Genomic DNA, 18,346 nt, shown 5'->3' on the forward strand with positions numbered 1-18,346 from the left:
CTACACATAGGAAACCAGGCCTTATCAGACATGAAATCTGTAGTCTTTTGATTTTAGCTGAGAGAAAATGAGAAATATGTTCCTGCTGTTTCTAAGTCACCTAGAGTATGGTATTTTTCTAGAGTAGCCCAAACAAGTTAAGAAAATTTTCCTTAAAAGTTCTACTTACATCAGAATAAATGTGAAGCAAATACAACAAAATGTTTATCATGATGCTATTTAAACAACACTGACTTTATAATTCAAAACACAAATATGCATGCAAAGCACAATTTTAAATATTAAGATATAAATTTGGCTAAAAGACTTACAGTTATTCTAAGACTCCTTTGTTCTACTGTGAGAAATTATAAGAAATGTAGGAATATACACACACACATATGTATAAATTTTACAGTGTGGTTCTGGTGCCACATGTTCCGTCATGGAATTTATTCTAAATGAAAATCTGGAAAACTGATTTATCTCAATATAAGTGATTGCAAATGAATTTTGATGGACTGGAGCAATAGCACAACGGGTAGGGCATTTGCCTTGCAGGCGGCTGACCTGGGTTCAATTCCTCCATCTCTCTTGGAAAACCCAGCAAGCTCCAGAGAGTATTCCGCCCGCATGGCAGAGCCTGGCAAGCTACCCATGGCTTATTTGAGATGCCAAAAACGGTAACAAAAAGTCTCACAATGGAGATGTTACTGGTGCCCACTCGAGCAAATCAATGAACTACAGGATGGCAGTGCTACAGTGCTACAGCAGACAGTACTCTTGATAGAAATTTTTAGGTTACCATTAGAACATTCCTACATCACTACAAAAATTAGCAGGTTTCTTTAGTGAAGAAGAACATAAAATCATTGATTTTGCTGACTATGGGCAAAATGCAAGGTATACTGGAAAATGAACAAAGTTACTGGTAAACATGAAGGTTAAACCATCAGAGACTCATGGAACCTTCATATTCTTATTCGCAAATTTGTCATCTAACCCAACACGAAATTCCCTAGTAGAATAAATTACTGAGAAATAGTAATACACAATTTCCTTTGGCTCTAGGTTTTATATTACTGAAAAATGTTCTAAGTTTTAATTTGCCACCATGAAAGAATTTGCCCCAAGTCTCAGTTTAACGGATGATGGGCTCTTGCTGAATATGTATGTAATGTTAAGCAAGTTAAATAACACAAAAGACAAGTCAACAGCTAAATGTAGTACGTGGAGCAAATTACAGTTGAAATGATCTGATAATCCAGGAAACCATGGGCTTAAAAAAAATAAAGAAACTTAAATATTATGAAAATTAATATGATTTCAGTCAGTATTTAGAAACTGAGTACAAGCCAACTTTTGGGATTTAAGTTTGGAGTTTCGTTAAGTATAATAATGTTGGATGGCTTAATTATGGCTTTGTTAATTTGAGTTGTATACTGAAATATATGTTTATTATGAAATATGTCTATTATATGTAAATGTGTTTTATATGAAAAACATATATATGTACTCACAAATATATGGAAAGACATAATTTATAATTTTTCTAGAAATACTTATGAAGATGAAGTATATGTGGGAGAGAAGATAGAATATATGAAATAAAACTAGTCAAATATTGAAGGCTGCTTAAGTTGTATTTTTAATTGATTCTACCTAATGTATGCTTTTTTTAATGTATGCTTTAAAAAATAAAAATAAAAGTGATTATTTCCTTAATGTCATGCAGTTTTTCAGTCTTCATAAGCATCTTCTTAGTTATACTTTGAGATTTCTACTTATTTCATTGCTTAAATTTAGCTTATGACTACTGTGGGAAGTTACAGTGAGTAATGGAACAAAACCTGAAAATCTGAATTGCTGTTACAGCATAAATGTACCTTCAGATGAAGGAGAGGGAGTTGTGTTTGATGACCTTGTAAAGTATCATTCATTTTGAGTCTCATTCCAAAAAGAGACAGCTGAAACCATTTTAGTGGTCAGAACTAGAACTTATTTCATTCATTTATTTCAGAGAAGTTCACTCATAACAATATGTGACCACTCAGGGGTCTTAAGGGAGTCCTTGAAGCAAGCAAATATAACCCAACATTATTTCAAAGAAATGTCAATAGCTTGAGAGAAAATTAGGATATAAATATAAATATAATTCTAACCACTCAAAATTTTAAAAAAATATTTTCATAGTCTAGGTCATCCTTTCTCAACTGTAGAGCCCTAGGGCCCCTATTAATCATGTATCCATATAGTTAAATGGCTTAACAGGTGAAAACCATGTAAATTGAGGTCCATGTCATGAAACTAAGGGGACACTTGATGGTGTGGAGTCCACTGGAAGGAAATAAAGTCAGAGGGGAATCAGGATAACAAAAATTGAGAAATAGCGGCATAGAGGGTTATGTTAATCATTTTGTGACCTATAGTATCATAGGGTAATTTAGTTTAAAAACACTAAAATCTTTACAATATCTAGTAAATCAATCTAGGAAAGGTATTTTGTGAGTCAGATAATGATAAATAGGCTAAATAGTTCTTGTATTATAATTATAGCAGAAAGGAAATGCTGACAATTTTGTTATGTTTTATTTTATTTGGGGGCCATATCTGGCAGTTCTCAAGGCTTACTCCTGGCTCTGCACTGAAAGATCACTCCTGGCATAGGATGTTGAGGATCAAACCCATGTTGGCCACATAAAAGGTAAGCGCCCTGCCTGCTGTACTATGTCTCTGACCCCAGAGAAAAATTCTTAAATAATATTTGTAACTTCTGATTATGTTCTTGGTTCTGATAATGATTCTCAATATTCATTTGAGTTGGTGCTCATTATTCAAAATCTAGACAGAAATAAGGAAAATATTTTTCTCATTGGTTTTCTGAGTCTACAAATACTTTACAGCTCTTTATATTTTACAATGTATTTGCACATAAATTATTGAAACAGTCTCTAACTAAAACCCTTAGACATTGGTAGCATAAGTTTGATGAGCCCCATTTTATAGATTAACAAACAGATTCTAAGAAGTTTGGTCAAAATCAGTCCTAAATCCAAACGTCAACTAATATGCTTCTGATATGTTTATAACTAAACAGTATATATGTTATTCTCTAATTCCTTAATACGGTCTAACAAAGACAGTTTATAGCCGTCAAGTTATTTCTAAAACTGTCCAAATGTTATCATTTTCTAACTGTTTTGGGAGGATGGGATCATCCTAGAGGGTCTACGGGATCATAGGTTTCCACCCAGCAGTGCCCAGGAGGCCATGAAATATTAGGATTGATCCCTGGCCTCTTTGAATGCCAACTATACCTCCTCTAGGCTTTTGAGTTATCTCCCTAGCCCTCCACTATCTAGATTCCCTGTGAATTTTATTTTCATTAAAGCTTGTGGTGCCATTGCACTACCAGACTAAATTAAAAAATGTTGCCTGCAGGCTAGAGCAATAGTATAGCCAGTAAGGCACTTGCCTTGTACGTGGCTGACCTGGGTTTAATACCAGCACCCCATATGGTCGGTCCCCCAAGCCCTTGCAGGATTGATCCCTGAGCAGTGCTAAGTTTGGCCAAAACTTAAAAAAATTCTAAAGCTGTCTGTGTCCAGACTCCTGAAATAGAATTATTTGTTACTATTGTATGGAGCTAGTTTGTAAATTTTCTAATTACAAAAATGTGTTTGAGTACATCAGGATATTCTGAGGCCAATAAAAAAGAAAATTTCAAAAACGTGACCCATTGAAAGAGTTGGTGTCAGTGTTCCAAAATTCCATAAAACTGAAAGTCGTTTCTTTATCTTATAAAATTTTTATTTGTTTCACCTAAACATATATTCAGAATATACCAATCTATCACTTATGCTTATGCCAAGTAATAGTTCAAGTCACCAAGATCTCTCCTAGATTGGCACAGTATCTTCCTACAGGCCTTCCTGCTTCTACTCTTGTCTGTCCAAGTCTATTCCCACTGCAGCAGTGTTCATGATAATTTTTTAATAGGCAAATTGGTCACATATTTACACTGCACAAAATCTTGATCTACTTCCCAAATCTCTCCATAATAACGTCAAAGCTCTTATAATGGCACCCAAAGTTCTCCACGGCTCAATGCCTAGTATGTCTCTGACTTCATCTTCAATCATTCTTCCTGTCTCTCTCTACTCTTGTTTGATTATTCTTTGTGCTGCTCACTGAACAAAGTTATCTACTGCAACCTTAGTTAGGATCCTTGTTCTGATTACTCGCCATTATAGTTTAGGTGAACAATCTAATCTTCTTCAAAAGTTTGCTTAATATTGGTGGCTCTAATTTCCCTATATTATTTATTATAGTTATTATAATTATAATGCAGCTCCTGGTGGATTATGAAAGTCAATTCTTACCATAGGTCAGTCACCTCTTGCCTTCCCATCTGCATAACTGGCAACTCTCTAGTTCTTAATTTTTTTTCCATAGTACGTTCTTTAATAACACACTCTTTGTGTTAATTATTTTATTGTCTATTTTCTACCTTTAGAATATAACTCACAAGCACATAGATTATAGTTTTGTATACTTATGTACTCTAAATATCTGGGGTAATATTTAGTACAGAGTCCTCAACCTCTTTTGTAAATAATGAAATCTCTAAAACTAATTCAGTATTAGGCCACCTGTATGTTCTGTATAAGCACTGCTTTTAAAAGTTTATATCTGATAATTAAGTTTCATGTTGGGCTTAATTTTGCATTATGTAATACGATTAGATTTATTTACCCAATTTTTAAAAAATATGTTCAGCTATTGAAGTACTGTACATGCAATAAAAAACTTCTTTAGGTACATGACACTATGTTTTATAATTGTATAAATCATTACAGCCCTAGATTCACTGGGGGAATTTAACTTGTCAGGTAATTTATGGTTTGTTCTGTGTGATGTTAAGTGCAAAAGAAGTTGCTAAATACCTAATGCAGTACAATTTTGCTTCTGATGAAAGGCAAATCAGAAATAATCACCTTGCTAGAATCAACAAGTAAAAGAAGTTAAACTTTTTAAACTATACCAGAAATTACAAAGAGTTTTTTAGAATACAGGATTTTTCTTTTGAGAATTATTGTTTTTTGAGTAATCCTTTTCAATCTCAAGCATCCAGTCTAATTTAGGATTCTGTTATTTTGCAAGTATGTTGCTTTACTAGCCTCATATACCTACTTTTATTCAGGCAATTCACTACTGTGAATAGGCATAAACCTTATATGCTGCCAACTTAAGGGCTGCAAAGGTAGGGGCCATATAAAATATCTGAAGTCAAACCTAATCCAAGAAAGGTTAGTGATTACCACTGAGGAAGAGGTCAATGATTAGTACTAACAGGAACTACCGTTAAGAACTAGAGAGTTGCCAAACTGAAAACAGGAAGAGAAAACAAAGAGCAGGAGTCCATGTTTTATATAATAAAAACATAGGCTCATCCTATGAAGGTAAGAGACAAAACTGATGCAAGATAAAGAGCTTTATTTAGGACCTAAGAAACGGAGAAGATGGTGGAGTCATGTTCCCCGTAAAATCTCTTGTCTATGTGGTCTCAAAAGGCAGGTTTATAGAAAAAGAGAACAGGCTGAGTTCATCCTTTGGAAGGGGATGTTATATACTGATGGGTTCCCAAATGATCAATAAATTCACTCAGAGGCTCATCAGCAGAGACATTCCTTTGCTATAACAACAAATAGGATTTCTGTCTTCTAACCTTTTAGGAAAACATACAGGAAACATTCTCACTATTTTTCAATCACCCCTTACTAGACAGAACTTTTGGTTTCCATTATTGAATTCGACTCTACTTTCTTGGGGTCGAATTCTGACTTATATACATATATATATTAAAACATATATATATGTATTTACACACTCACATATATATTCAATATATATTAGTTTATAGAATATACATATTTCTAGAATATATTCTATGCTATGTTAAATTGTGGTATATATATGCATACGTAAATGCAACAAAGTATATTGATCACCAAGCATAACCCAAGATTTCTCTCAGGAAAACAACATAAAAGTACCACATTTTTCTTTTTTTGAAACTTGTGGGAGGCTCCCAAGAAATATGCAGAATTTCTTGGCTTCAGGGGGTCTTCTTGGCAACTGGGCAAAGGTTCAATGCAAGTTTCTGAGGATGTGGCTCTGCTCAGGCCTCAGTGATGCTCAGATGCCTCCAGAGCTGCTTTCAGACATGCTCAAGAGATCACACAGTGCTGAGAATCAACCGGGATTGGCCGTGTGCAAAGCATGTGCCTTAAGCCCTCTACTGTCTCTCTGGGCTGAGAGGTACTTATTCATTGAGCTTCTATCACCAGAGAATGAGTGAAGAACAAGAAGCACCTTGCTGATAGGTCCTTCTGTCCACAGGGAGTAAGTAACTCCCAGCAAGGGCCAGAATAGTCAGCTCTATTGCTACATCCCATGAAGAAGCAGGGCGGGTGAGGAACAAAACCAAAGGCTTTCAAGCAACTGAGATATAAAAGAGAAGTTATAAATAAGATTCTCTTTAGTCTTTTAAAATAGACACATGTTGTCAAGCCCTATTTAGGATGTTAGATGATAAAAGTTATAATACGCCAAAAGAAATATTTAAAAGTATATTTACTTTTTCATGAACTTTATGGCTTAACTATGAAGAAAGAAATATATATGTGATAAGTGAAGGTCTATTCTAATTTCTACCTTTTCATACACATGCTCTAAAAACACTCGATCCAAAAATGTAATGTATCACTGGCTGAGAGATTCTATGGGATCAAAGTCGTCTACCTAAGACTAGCATTTCATAGCCACTGTATCCAATATCAAATGAATGTGTGAAGTCGACCAATATTCAATAAGTACTTATTGAGCATCTAAAATGTGTCGAGCTTATTCTAGGTCTTTTGGAACCAAACTAGGACAAACCACTGTCTTTGTCTTCATGGAACTTATATCACATCATACGTTATTTAGCCTCTCTTCTGATTGGCAGAACACGTCTTTATTTTAATCATCTGCTTACAGTGTGTTTGTGTTTGTTTTGAGGCTACACCCAGCTGTGCTCAGGAAACCACTTTTTCTGGGGAACTAACCTAGGATCCTTCAGTCAAAGCATGAGCTGCAGCTCCAACTCCATCACTGTGTCTCATAAATCTGCTAAAGGTCAGAGTTGGTGGCTATGCATAGTCTCTTCAAGTTCTTTAAATCAGGATTGGCAGGGGTGAAGTTTACAAATGTACATTTGTAATTGGCTGGAGCGGTAACACAGTGGTAGGGCATTTGCCTTGCACACGACCAACCCGTGTTCAATTCCTCTCCCCTCTCAGGGAGCCCGGCAAGCTACTGAGAGAATTGCGCCCGCACGGCAGAGCCTGGCAAGCTACCATGGTGTATTCGATATGCTAAAAAGAGGAACAATAAGTCTCACAATGAGAGACATTACTGGTGCCCGCTCGAGCAAATCAATGAGCAACCTGATGACAGTGACATTTGTAATGAGTTCTTCAGGATCTTTCCATGCATCTGTGGCATAGTTAATTTTTGAGAACCACTGTCCTATCGATAAAACACTACGTAAAGAATTGATGCTTTTTACCCCTGAGCATCACCAGGTGTGACCCAAAAAGGAAAAAGAAATAAAAAAAAGACTGGTGCTTTTTAGATTTTAATTATTTTGCTTCCCAGGTGGTGTTGAAAAGGTAAGGGATCCCTCCCAGCAGCAGCTTAATGCAAAGGCCCTAGGAGGCAGCACAGCTTCCGTTCTTCAGAGCTGAACATTACCTAGGAGCCACTTTGGAGGTGCTCAGGGGCTTCCAAGGCCATATACTGTTAAACTCAGGTGTCTTCTGGCTGCACAAGGAAAAGCTCAGAGGACTGTGTGGTGCTCGGGATCAAACTAGGGGGCGCTGTATGCAAGGCATGAACCTTAACCTTTCTACTATCTCTCCTACTCTAAAAATAGTGACTCTCACAGTACCATCCCTGTGAAGCATACAAAGATTGATTTAATAATACATAAATAAGTGATAGTGATTGATTTAATGATGAATTGTCACTGAACATCTCATTGGTAGAGACTACAAAACTCTCCAGGATTTTCTACACTAACACACTCAAAAAGACTGACAAAACCCTTAAGAGAATTATATACTATTTACGCTTAAACCAAATGGCTTTCTTTATGGGACAGAAGCTGCTATGAGGAAGAAAAGGATCAGACATTATTAATTATGGGATACAGAACCAAAAGACTCATTTGAAAAGTAAAGTTTAGATGATAGGGTAAAGTTTAGATGATAGAGATTAGGAAATATTACCCTCAAAGAAAGTCTAACAACAGAGATTCATTGCATATGATACCAAAAAATTACTAAAATAGCTCTTTGTGAATACATGTCTTGTATATTCTACGTTCGGTACAAAACGTCAAGTGTAATATCAACAAATACAACCCAGTTGAAACTATGCAAATAACAGCTAGTACAGGCTTACTATGCTTCAGACACCACTTAAAGTATTTCATGATATTAAGATGGCTGAATTTTAACCCCCTGTGTGAAGTTCATCTTTATTATCAAGCCTCTTTTAGTAAATAGAAACTGAGGCAGAGAAAAAATGTGACTGATTTAAAGTTACATAGTGGATAAACTGTAGTGAGGATTGAAACCTAGATTCAATGTTTCCAATACTTCAGCAGAAGACTCCTATCCAAGTTGTTCATACAAATCTAGGTAGCAGAATTTGGGGGCTGAGTTGGGAAGAGTTCCATAGCAGTGCTCAGCCAACCTTCGGCGCCTCATGACCTTTGACATTCGGGCTCAGCCATGCGGTACTTCTTAGGCGCCAGAGACACACCCAGATGTGCAGCAAGACTTGTTTACATTACAGTTTCCTCATCTCAGTGTTTTAGTCAGGCTAATGACTCATTTTTAAATAAAAATTAAAACGTTGGTGAAGATTCTCTCCCCACTCCACCAGAAAAGTATGATTTGGCTGTCTCCTGACTGATCCCTGCCCCCCACCGCCACACCACCTCCCCTTGGAGGAATCCCCCAACCAAACATATGAAGTTTTTTTTTTTAAAGATAAACTTCCTATTTCTGAATCTCAGTTTTGCAACTTCCATTCTACATGACCTTGAGCAAGTTGCCTTTCTGCATCTCAGTTTTCTCGTCTTTAAAATGAAGGTTATACTGTGGCTTGTATGACTTTTTAAAGATTAAAATGAGATACTCCATTTATAGCCCTTGAAAAGTGCTCAATAAATATTATTAGTGCAATAAATATGGCAGCATCAATAAATTGAACTGAATGATCTCCTGATTCTCCAACTTGCACTAAAAATGCTTTATTTCTCTTCTAATTATTAAGAGAGATAGAATTAAGACAGCAACAAACTAAGTCACAAGCCATTAAGGCAATGACATATTTCGTGCAAAAACCGGAAAGGTTCCTGGACACATTAATCCCTATGCCATTAGTTAGCCCCTCGATTTCAAATGTGTGTGTTATAGCACCCCGGGACACCTTGCATAATATAATCATTGTGACATCCAGGGGTCAAATGGACAAGGCAGTTAATGCTTTCTGAGAAAAGTTCAATAATTCATTTGATAATTTTTGGTTCAAAGACTACAATGAGGGTAAGAAAAACTGACATCTGATCAGTGAACTTAATGTCGAGCTCCAGAAAAACTCAGAGCATCCCATGCGTAATGATCAAGAGGAAGAGACTAAAAGACATGGCCCAACTGTTAACATGGGACGTGGAAATTACACAGAATGTTGCTGGTTATTCATTAAGGTGACCATTCAGTTCCTATTGAGCCACCCCAAAGAATCATTCATTTTCCAGCAGAGAGCCGGCTCATTTGCAAGATAAAAGAGAGACATTTCTGCACATGCCCATAATGTTCTTCACCACTGGGGGCAGCTTTACATAAGACTGCATTCACTGAAACCAAAGCAACAGTCCGAGCAGCTTTCAGAATGACAGTCTGCAGAAGTGAGCTGAGCGTGTGTGCGGCACAGAGCTCTCCTGCCTTCTGGGCTCCGACACAGCTCTGTGGCTGAACTGGGTGCTCCCACCAGAAATGCTGGGCTATGGAATACAGATTTGGCAGCTCAGGTACCCCCGTGTTGCCTGAAGGAATACATCATGCTTTCCGATAAGAAGAAATTTTAGAAGCCAGCTTTTTTTTTTTTAACGCACCCCCCTCTTCTCCTCAAAAAAAAAAAAGAAAGAAAGAAAGAAAGAAAGAAACTGTAAAGATGCAAAAACGTAATATCCATGAAGATCCTATTACTTAGGAAGATTTTGATGTTTTGCTGTGAATGCGGTGCTGGGATTTATTTGTTCTTGGAGTGTTCTGCGTGGCTGGCAAAGAATAATGTTCCAAAATCGGTCCATCTCCCAAGGGGTCCAATTTTTCTTCCTGGGTGTCAGCGAGCCCTGACTCACTACAGTGCAGCTGACAGGGGCTGTCACGGAAGTGCCCCCCTAAGCCAAAGCAAAAGACCTAAGGACGACCTTTGAACAATACAAAGGATGGGTATGTTTTGTCATTTTTCTTCTTCCTTCTTAAAAAAAAAATCAAACAAAAACAAAACCAAAAAAATAATAATAAACCAAAACCCTCTAGTCTGTGTATTAATTCTGCCTTAATTATTGTAGAGAATATCTTGCTTCTGCTCTCAGACTATAAATTCAGTTGCTTAGTGGACACAGTTCCTTGCTTAACTACTGAAAAAAAAAACTACTAAAGATCATGCTCTTTAAATTATGAAATAATATTTGATGTTAAATGTTGTTATCTAGATTTTAAATTTTAAACATAAAATACGTGCCTGTTTTTGCTTGATAAAAAATGAATGAATTATTTTTTGGGGGGATAACTTTTCTAAGTTGTTTTTATTTCCAGGTTTCAATGTAATTAGGCTACTGAGCGGATCAGCTGTAGCACTGATTATAGCCCCCACTGTCTTACTGACAATGCTTTCTTCTGCTGAACGAGGATGCCCAAAGGGCTGTAGGTGTGAAGGCAAAATGATATATTGTGAATCTCAAAAATTACAGGAGATACCCTCAAGCATATCTGCTGGTTGCCTAGGTTTGTCCCTTCGCTATAACAGCCTGCAAAAACTTAAGTATAATCAATTCAAAGGGCTCAACCAGCTTACCTGGCTGTACCTCGACCATAACCACATCAGCAATATTGATGAGAATGCTTTTAATGGAATACGCAGACTCAAAGAGTTGATTCTGAGTTCCAACAGAATCTCCTATTTCCTCAACAATACCTTCAGGCCGGTAACAAATTTACGGAACTTGGATCTGTCCTATAATCAGCTGCATTCTCTGGGATCTGAACAGTTTCGAGGTTTGCGGAAGCTGCTGAGTTTACATTTACGATCTAACTCTCTGAGAACCATCCCTGTGCGAATATTTCAAGACTGCCGCAACCTGGAACTTTTGGACCTGGGATATAACCGGATCCGAAGTTTGGCCAGGAATGTCTTTGCTGGCATGATCAGACTGAAAGAACTTCACCTGGAGCACAACCAATTTTCTAAACTCAACCTGGCCCTTTTCCCAAGGCTGGTGAGCCTTCAGAATCTTTACTTGCAGTGGAATAAAATCAGTGTCATAGGACAGACCATGTCCTGGACTTGGAGTTCATTACAAAGGCTTGATTTATCAGGCAACGAGATAGAAGCTTTTAGTGGACCCAGTGTTTTCCAGTGTGTCCCAAATCTGCAGCGCCTCAATCTGGATTCCAACAAGCTCACATTTATTGGTCAAGAGATTTTGGATTCTTGGATATCCCTCAATGACATCAGTCTGGCTGGGAATATATGGGAATGCAGCAGAAATATTTGCTCCCTGGTAAACTGGCTGAAAAGTTTTAAAGGGCTGCGGGAGAATACAATTATCTGTGCCAGTCCCAAAGAGCTGCAAGGAGTAAACGTGATTGATGCAGTGAAGAACTACAGCATTTGTGGCAAAAGTACCACGGAGAGGTACGATCTGGCCAGAGCTCTCCCAAAGCCAACATTTAAACCCAAGCTCCCCAGGCCTAAGCATGAGAGCAAACCCCCACTGCCCCCCACGGTGGGGGCCACGGAGCCTGGCCCAGAGACCGAGGCCGACTCGGAGCACATCTCTTTCCATAAAATCATCGCAGGGAGTGTGGCCCTTTTCCTGTCCGTGCTCGTCATTCTGCTCGTTATCTACGTGTCTTGGAAACGGTACCCTGCGAGCATGAAGCAGCTGCAACAACGCTCTCTCATGCGAAGACACAGGAAAAAGAAAAGGCAGTCCCTAAAGCAAATGACTCCCAGCACGCAGGAATTTTATGTAGATTATAAACCCACCAACACGGAGACCAGCGAGATGCTACTGAATGGGACAGGACCCTGCACGTATAGCAAATCAGGCTCCAGGGAGTGTGAGGTATGAACCATTGTGATAAAAATCTCTTAAAGGCTGGGAAATAAGTGGTGCTTTACTGAACTCGGGTGACTCTAAAAGGGAATGTGTCCCCATCCCCCCTCCCCAGGCTCCTCCTCTACCCCCCTCACTTTGCTGGCAAGGTCCTTCCCTATCCATTTTAGTACATTCATAATGCTGGTCATTTTCCTCTCAGCCATAATCAGCCCATGAATTTTAAACACCACAATCAATGTGAATCTTGAACTCAGGCTGTAGTAGAATGCCTATTGTGTCCCATCCTTGATGGATTCCCTTCAGGTCACACTTGTTTAAGAGAAAACTTCTTTCATAAATAGCTCCACATCTGTTGTCATTCTCCTGCTGCCAAGACCAAAGCTACAGTTAAGAGGTTTGCAGTTTCACTGGCAAATTAAAGGTGGGGGGGAGTAGTGAAGAAATCACCCCAGGTACTCGAAAAGAGCTGGAAATGAGTCCAGGGTGGGTGACTTACAGGGACATTCAGAGGCAAAGCCTTAGAACAATGCCTGATCTAGATAAGAAAATTGCAGAAAATTATCAAAAGATGGTGCTGGTTGAAAGCAGCACCCCCAGCAGTTTCCAGAGGTGTTTGAATTACAATAAGCAAGCCTTTAAGCCTTTGAGGGAAGTGAAAGGGTTAAACTGCTGCCAGGAGGTAACTGCAAAATATATATATATATGTGTGTGTGTATATATATGTGTGTGTGTATATATATATACATACATACATATGAGGAGCTGGTCAAATGCAAAGTTTCCGAGTGGAAGGAAGTCTAAGCTCCTTATGGTCCTTGAGAGTTTGGGGAGGTGAGGCTGGCTAAGGGGAAGTCAGAGTGCTATATGCATGTGGCTTGAGTTTCCAGCATTTCTCTTTGATTCTTTTTAAGGCCCCTGAGGGGAGTAGCAGAATCCTTAGCTCTGTTTGCTCTTTTGGATGGGAATTGTCAGGCTTGCCCTGTGGTGTTCCATTATGTGCTCTTCTGACACTAGTCCTCCAGCGACTGACATTTCATTCAGAAGCGAGAAAGAACAGATTCCCAGGCATTCCTCTGTCCACAACCTCAACAGAAATACTAATACTGATAACACTTCAATAAATGTATACAAGTCCATCTGAAAGGGAAAAACCCCAGCTCAATCCCATGGCAATGATGATTTGGTTTGCTCTAGTGCTGGTATTAGAGTGTCCCTGTGTTCATCTGTATTGTGGACCCACCCATGATTCTGAACAGACCCTGTTGGCAACCTGCAAGCTGCATGCATATTTCCATGCCATTGGTGAAAGTTTATTGACTGCAGCACAAATAGCATAACCTCCATATTTAAGCAACTTTGAACACAGTTCTTTAAGATGTTAGGACGTTGTCTTTGGTCTGCATCCTTTTTCATCCTCCAAAATGAAGTGTTCTATGAAAGGTGCAAAAATCCAGGACTGCAACATTGTGTCTGGTTTGTTTAATTTGGTTTGCCCAGACCCATCTTTAATCAAGCCCCTCTTCTTTCACTCTAGGGTTGTGCAGAAAAGAAAAAGCAAATGGCTATTTTTGCCAGCATTTTTAATACAGATTGAAGGATTTTTATATGTTGAATGAAAAATTCTGGGCAAGTCACCATGAAATATAATTGCTAGGAAGCCAGATAATAAAATCAGACTTTGATAAGCAACAAAGGAAAATATTTTGGGTTGATTTTTCAAGGTACTTTGACTTTGATTAAATCTTAAAATAGATAAGATTTTCAAAAAGAATCATAGACATACTATATTTACTTATAAATTTGCTATTGACAAATGTCACAGAATCTCAATTGATTAATAATGCACTTACTTACTTAGAGTAATAGGAACTGGAAAATAATGCTGTGATGTTTCTCACTGAAGTTGTAACTCTATAATTCCCCTCCAACATACATACACCCAAAATGTCAATAAGTGCATATCCCACCTAAATCAGAAATCTTCTTCTATTAGCCACATTTTTATCAGTACTAAATATTATTTTATTAATTGCATGTAGTATGAACATGAAAGAGTCCATTTTCTTTCTCTGACTGATTCACTTGTGATGGGTACCAATAAATTTAGGCACAGCATTTTATGCTTACATATTTAAATTCCTGCAAATTCTCAAAGCCATAATACTCCCTATAGGTAAATTATCTTTACATTATTGAAAAATGTTCCAAAATTCAAAGTCATTTAGAATCTAAGATTAAATGACTGACATTTTGAAGCTTGGTTAAAACCCAATTTTAAATATCTAATTTTTACTATTTTCTACACTTAACGATGAGAACCCCCCAAAAAATCTATAGTTAGTAAACGTAGAGAGTAACACTTATTTTCATTTGGAAGAAAAATTTAAAACTACAAGTTTCCCATTTTGAGGATGAAGACTCTAGTTCTGAGAATTTTTTGAGCTCCAGTACATAATTCTTATCAGTTAGCAAAAGCTAGTTTGTCACGATGAGTATAACAAAGCCAAGTGACAAATGTTCTGCTCAAAAGTTGTGACCCTCACTCACTCCTCGATGATACTTCCTGGACTTCATGCCATAAACATATCTTAATAATTACTTCAAACTTGTTTCTTATCCATGAAAAGAACTGATATTCCTTTTGGGAACACAAATTTACATGAAGTCTCTGACTTCCCTGAAAGATGCCGCAGTCTAATAAGCAATCTGACCTGTTGATCCATACAACAGACACACATCAATGCAGAGTAGACCCACTCAGCACTGTGAATGCTTCACCATACAGAAAAGAGAGGCAGTTTCATCTCTGATCTGTCTGCATTTCCCCCCATTTTTAAGAGCCCAGAACGCATAATGCTACTGCAGCATGAGTTAATAGTCTCTGAGCCAGTTTTATAAGTAATACTTATGAGAGATCTATTCCCTTTTAAAATGAGTTTATATTTTCCAAGGATGTTGACATTACATCTTTTCAAAGAATTTAAAGCATTTTTTGCTTGGTTTGGTGAGTCAACTACTTGAGTAGACTATATAACTGTACTTCTATGGAGCAGTAGTGACCTCTAGTGGCTGACTGAACTAACGACAGATTTTTTTTTTAAATCCAGAATCCAAATATGTAAATGTGTTTCACAAAATAAAAATTATACTAAAATTTAAGTTGCATTTATATCCCTGGAAAACATAGTTTAAATATACCTTTTGAAAACTAAGTTTTACATATTTGCCTTTTTAGTAATGCCTGAACCGGTCATAAAACAAATTAAAAAAAAAGAGGGCAAATATGAATATCAAGTAAAATAACACAGAGGAAATATGTAAAAGTATTTATGGTTATCAATGTTCATCAAATGCTCTTATATGGTCATTACATGTCTTATATTTTCCATGAGCGGGATACTAAAATATAATGTAATTTAGGATAGGGGAAACACATTTAAATATTAACATGGAAAGAATCAGTCAGTAGAAGTGTCTGAGCTACCAAGTGGGGGTGGGCTGGCATTCGCTGCTTGCTGGCTCCAGGACTCTGCAGTTGTGGCTGATGCCAGTGACCTGTGCTTTGCCTCAGTGCTCCCCCCGCCCACCCTCCCCCTTCTCAGCCATCTGAACACTGGCTCTATTAGCCTCTCTGACAATGATGTTACAGTGTAAGAGGTGATGATTCATGGATAATAAGATTATGCTCTCCTTCTAAGGAAGGATAATGCCTAGTCAGATTCATAGATCTGGCAGGAGTTTTTCGGATGTTGTAGATGCATGAAATATCTTCTCTTCCCTTGACATTTTCCAAGATGAGAACTTAGTTTATTTAAAGTTTGGATTAGATGAGCATCAAAAACCAGCAACAGCCCACAAAGCCTAAGGAAAAATGAGTTCCCTGATGACATGAGAATTGAGACATGCGAAGTCAAAGGTACAGGAAAAGTGTTGCTGCGTCTATTCCCTTTTCCTTGAATTCTCATTAGATTTGGGATTTGTTGCAACCCCCGGGTGTTTTGCTTTGCCTTTCTTCCCTTAGCTGCCTATGGTGAAAATCAGAGGAAGAAACTATGACCCCAACAACAGTACAAGGGAAACGGTATTATAAACATTGAGAGAGAAACAGAACTAGTGGAAGCTAAGTAGTTTCTATCAAATGAACCATCAATGTATCACTGTCACTGTCATCCTGTTGCTCATCGATTTGCTCGAGCGGGAACCAGTAACATCTCCATTATGAGACTTGTTACTGGTTTTGGCATATCGAATAAGCCTAGGTAGTTTGCCAGGCTCTGCCGTGCAGGCAGGATACTCTCGGTAGCTTACCGGGTTCTCCAAGAGGGATGGAGGAATTGAACCTGGGTTGGCTTCGTGCGAGGTTTAATGCCCTACCCAGTGTGCTATTTTTTTTTTCTGCTATTTTTGGGTCACATCTGGAGATGCACAGGAGTAATTCCTGGCTCTGCACTCAGGAATTACTCCTGGCAGTACTCAGGGGACCATATGGGATGCTGGGAATCAAACCCGGGTCAGCCGCATGCTAGGCAAACAACGTACCCTCTGTGCTATTGCTCCAGCCCCAATCATAATAGACTTTTGTGTCCCCCAAACCATTAATAATATACACGTAGTTGGTGAGAATATAATAGAATATATTATCTATAATACTATAGATAAAAATCTTTATAGAATAGCTTGTTTTTCATTGAAGATTGTATCACCAAAAATGGTGGATTGCAAACATTCAATTCAAGTACCTCTCACATTTGCTAATCAAACTATCCCAGGACATTTCCTAAGTTTTTCTCAACTACAAGTTCTTCTGTAAATTGGGTTTATGTCACTGACATCTGTAAAAAGTGTTTTCTAGAATCTAAAATGGCAAACAGCTTACCTTTTCAACAACACTTAATGAGATATTCAACTATGTTGGTATTCTCTGTTGGTAAGGGTCAAAAAAGCTTGACTAACCTCTTGGTTACAGATGCCCAAATGCTTTAAAATAATACAGATTTCTGAGATTTGACAATAAGTCTAAAATTTAAATTATCTTTGATCTTTGATTTCTATAAACACTCCATAAAATTATAATTATAAAAAATAACCACAATGTAGAAAACATTAAAAACACCACTCAGAGAACACTGAATCAAATTCTTACCAAACTAAATTAAAAAAATCTGGTGTGTCAGCCAATTATGGCTAAAGCTTTCAACTGAAAATTTCAAATATAATTTCTCTCTTCTTTCCAGTATGACTATTTTGAGCACTGAATGATTTTACATTTATGGCAAAATACCATTGTTTTTGAGTAAAATGCAATTTTTATACATGTTACAGTGGAGTTAATATATATATTCCAGAAAACAATCATATGGCTAACTCTGTTTTTTCCTAATGAGATTATCCAAAAACATACTGATTTTATCAACTGTTCTAATTTTAAGTCACTATACATATTATCTTATATATATTTATATATGTATATTCATACACATATGCATTTTTTAAGTAGCACAAAAGATACAAGAGTTTTGTTATTTCTTCTTTTGTATGTGGGGGGGTCAGAAGGGGAAGGCACACTCAGTGGTGCTCATGGATTATTCCTAGTTCTGTACTCAAGAATCACTCCTGGTCGTGCTTGGGGAAATAAATGGGGTGCAAGGAACAAACCTCAGTCAGTGGTGTGCCAGATAAGCACCCTCCCTGCTGAACTATATCTCTGGTCCCATAGGATTATTTTCTTAAAATGAGAGCAACCTATTTACTTATACAAGGCATGTGAAGTTAAATACTTGAATATCCTTCATTGATCCTTCATAAAGAAATGAACAATATAATTTTTTACTCTGTATCTTTTATTTTTTTATTTTTTATTTTTAATTTATATATATATATATATTTAATTAGTGAGTCACCATG

The 18,346-nt window shown here is 37.4% G+C and overlaps 2 protein-coding genes across 3 annotated transcripts in view; one reads left to right on the plus strand and one right to left on the minus strand.

Annotated features, from left to right (window-relative positions):
- The window catches only part of CTNNA3 (catenin alpha 3), a 1,605,010-nt gene that overhangs the window by 943,094 nt on the left and 643,570 nt on the right, over positions 1-18,346 (minus strand). The window lies entirely within an intron of this gene.
- LRRTM3 (leucine rich repeat transmembrane neuronal 3) overlaps positions 9,965-18,346 on the plus strand; it is a 207,209-nt gene continuing 198,827 nt past the window's right edge. For both annotated transcript variants that reach the window (XR_008630136.1, XM_004617093.2), the window contains exons 1-2: positions 9,965-10,547; positions 10,917-12,448. Coding sequence is in view for 1 of the 2 variants with exons in the window: in XM_004617093.2 (XP_004617150.1) it covers positions 10,544-10,547; positions 10,917-12,448 (1,536 nt within the window). In the remaining variant the exon portion in view is untranslated. The remainder of the gene's footprint in view (positions 10,548-10,916; positions 12,449-18,346) is intronic.

Source organism: Sorex araneus, chromosome 5 (genome assembly GCF_027595985.1).
Source record: "Sorex araneus isolate mSorAra2 chromosome 5, mSorAra2.pri, whole genome shotgun sequence".
In the NCBI taxonomy this organism is placed as follows: Eukaryota; Metazoa; Chordata; class Mammalia; order Eulipotyphla; family Soricidae; genus Sorex; species Sorex araneus.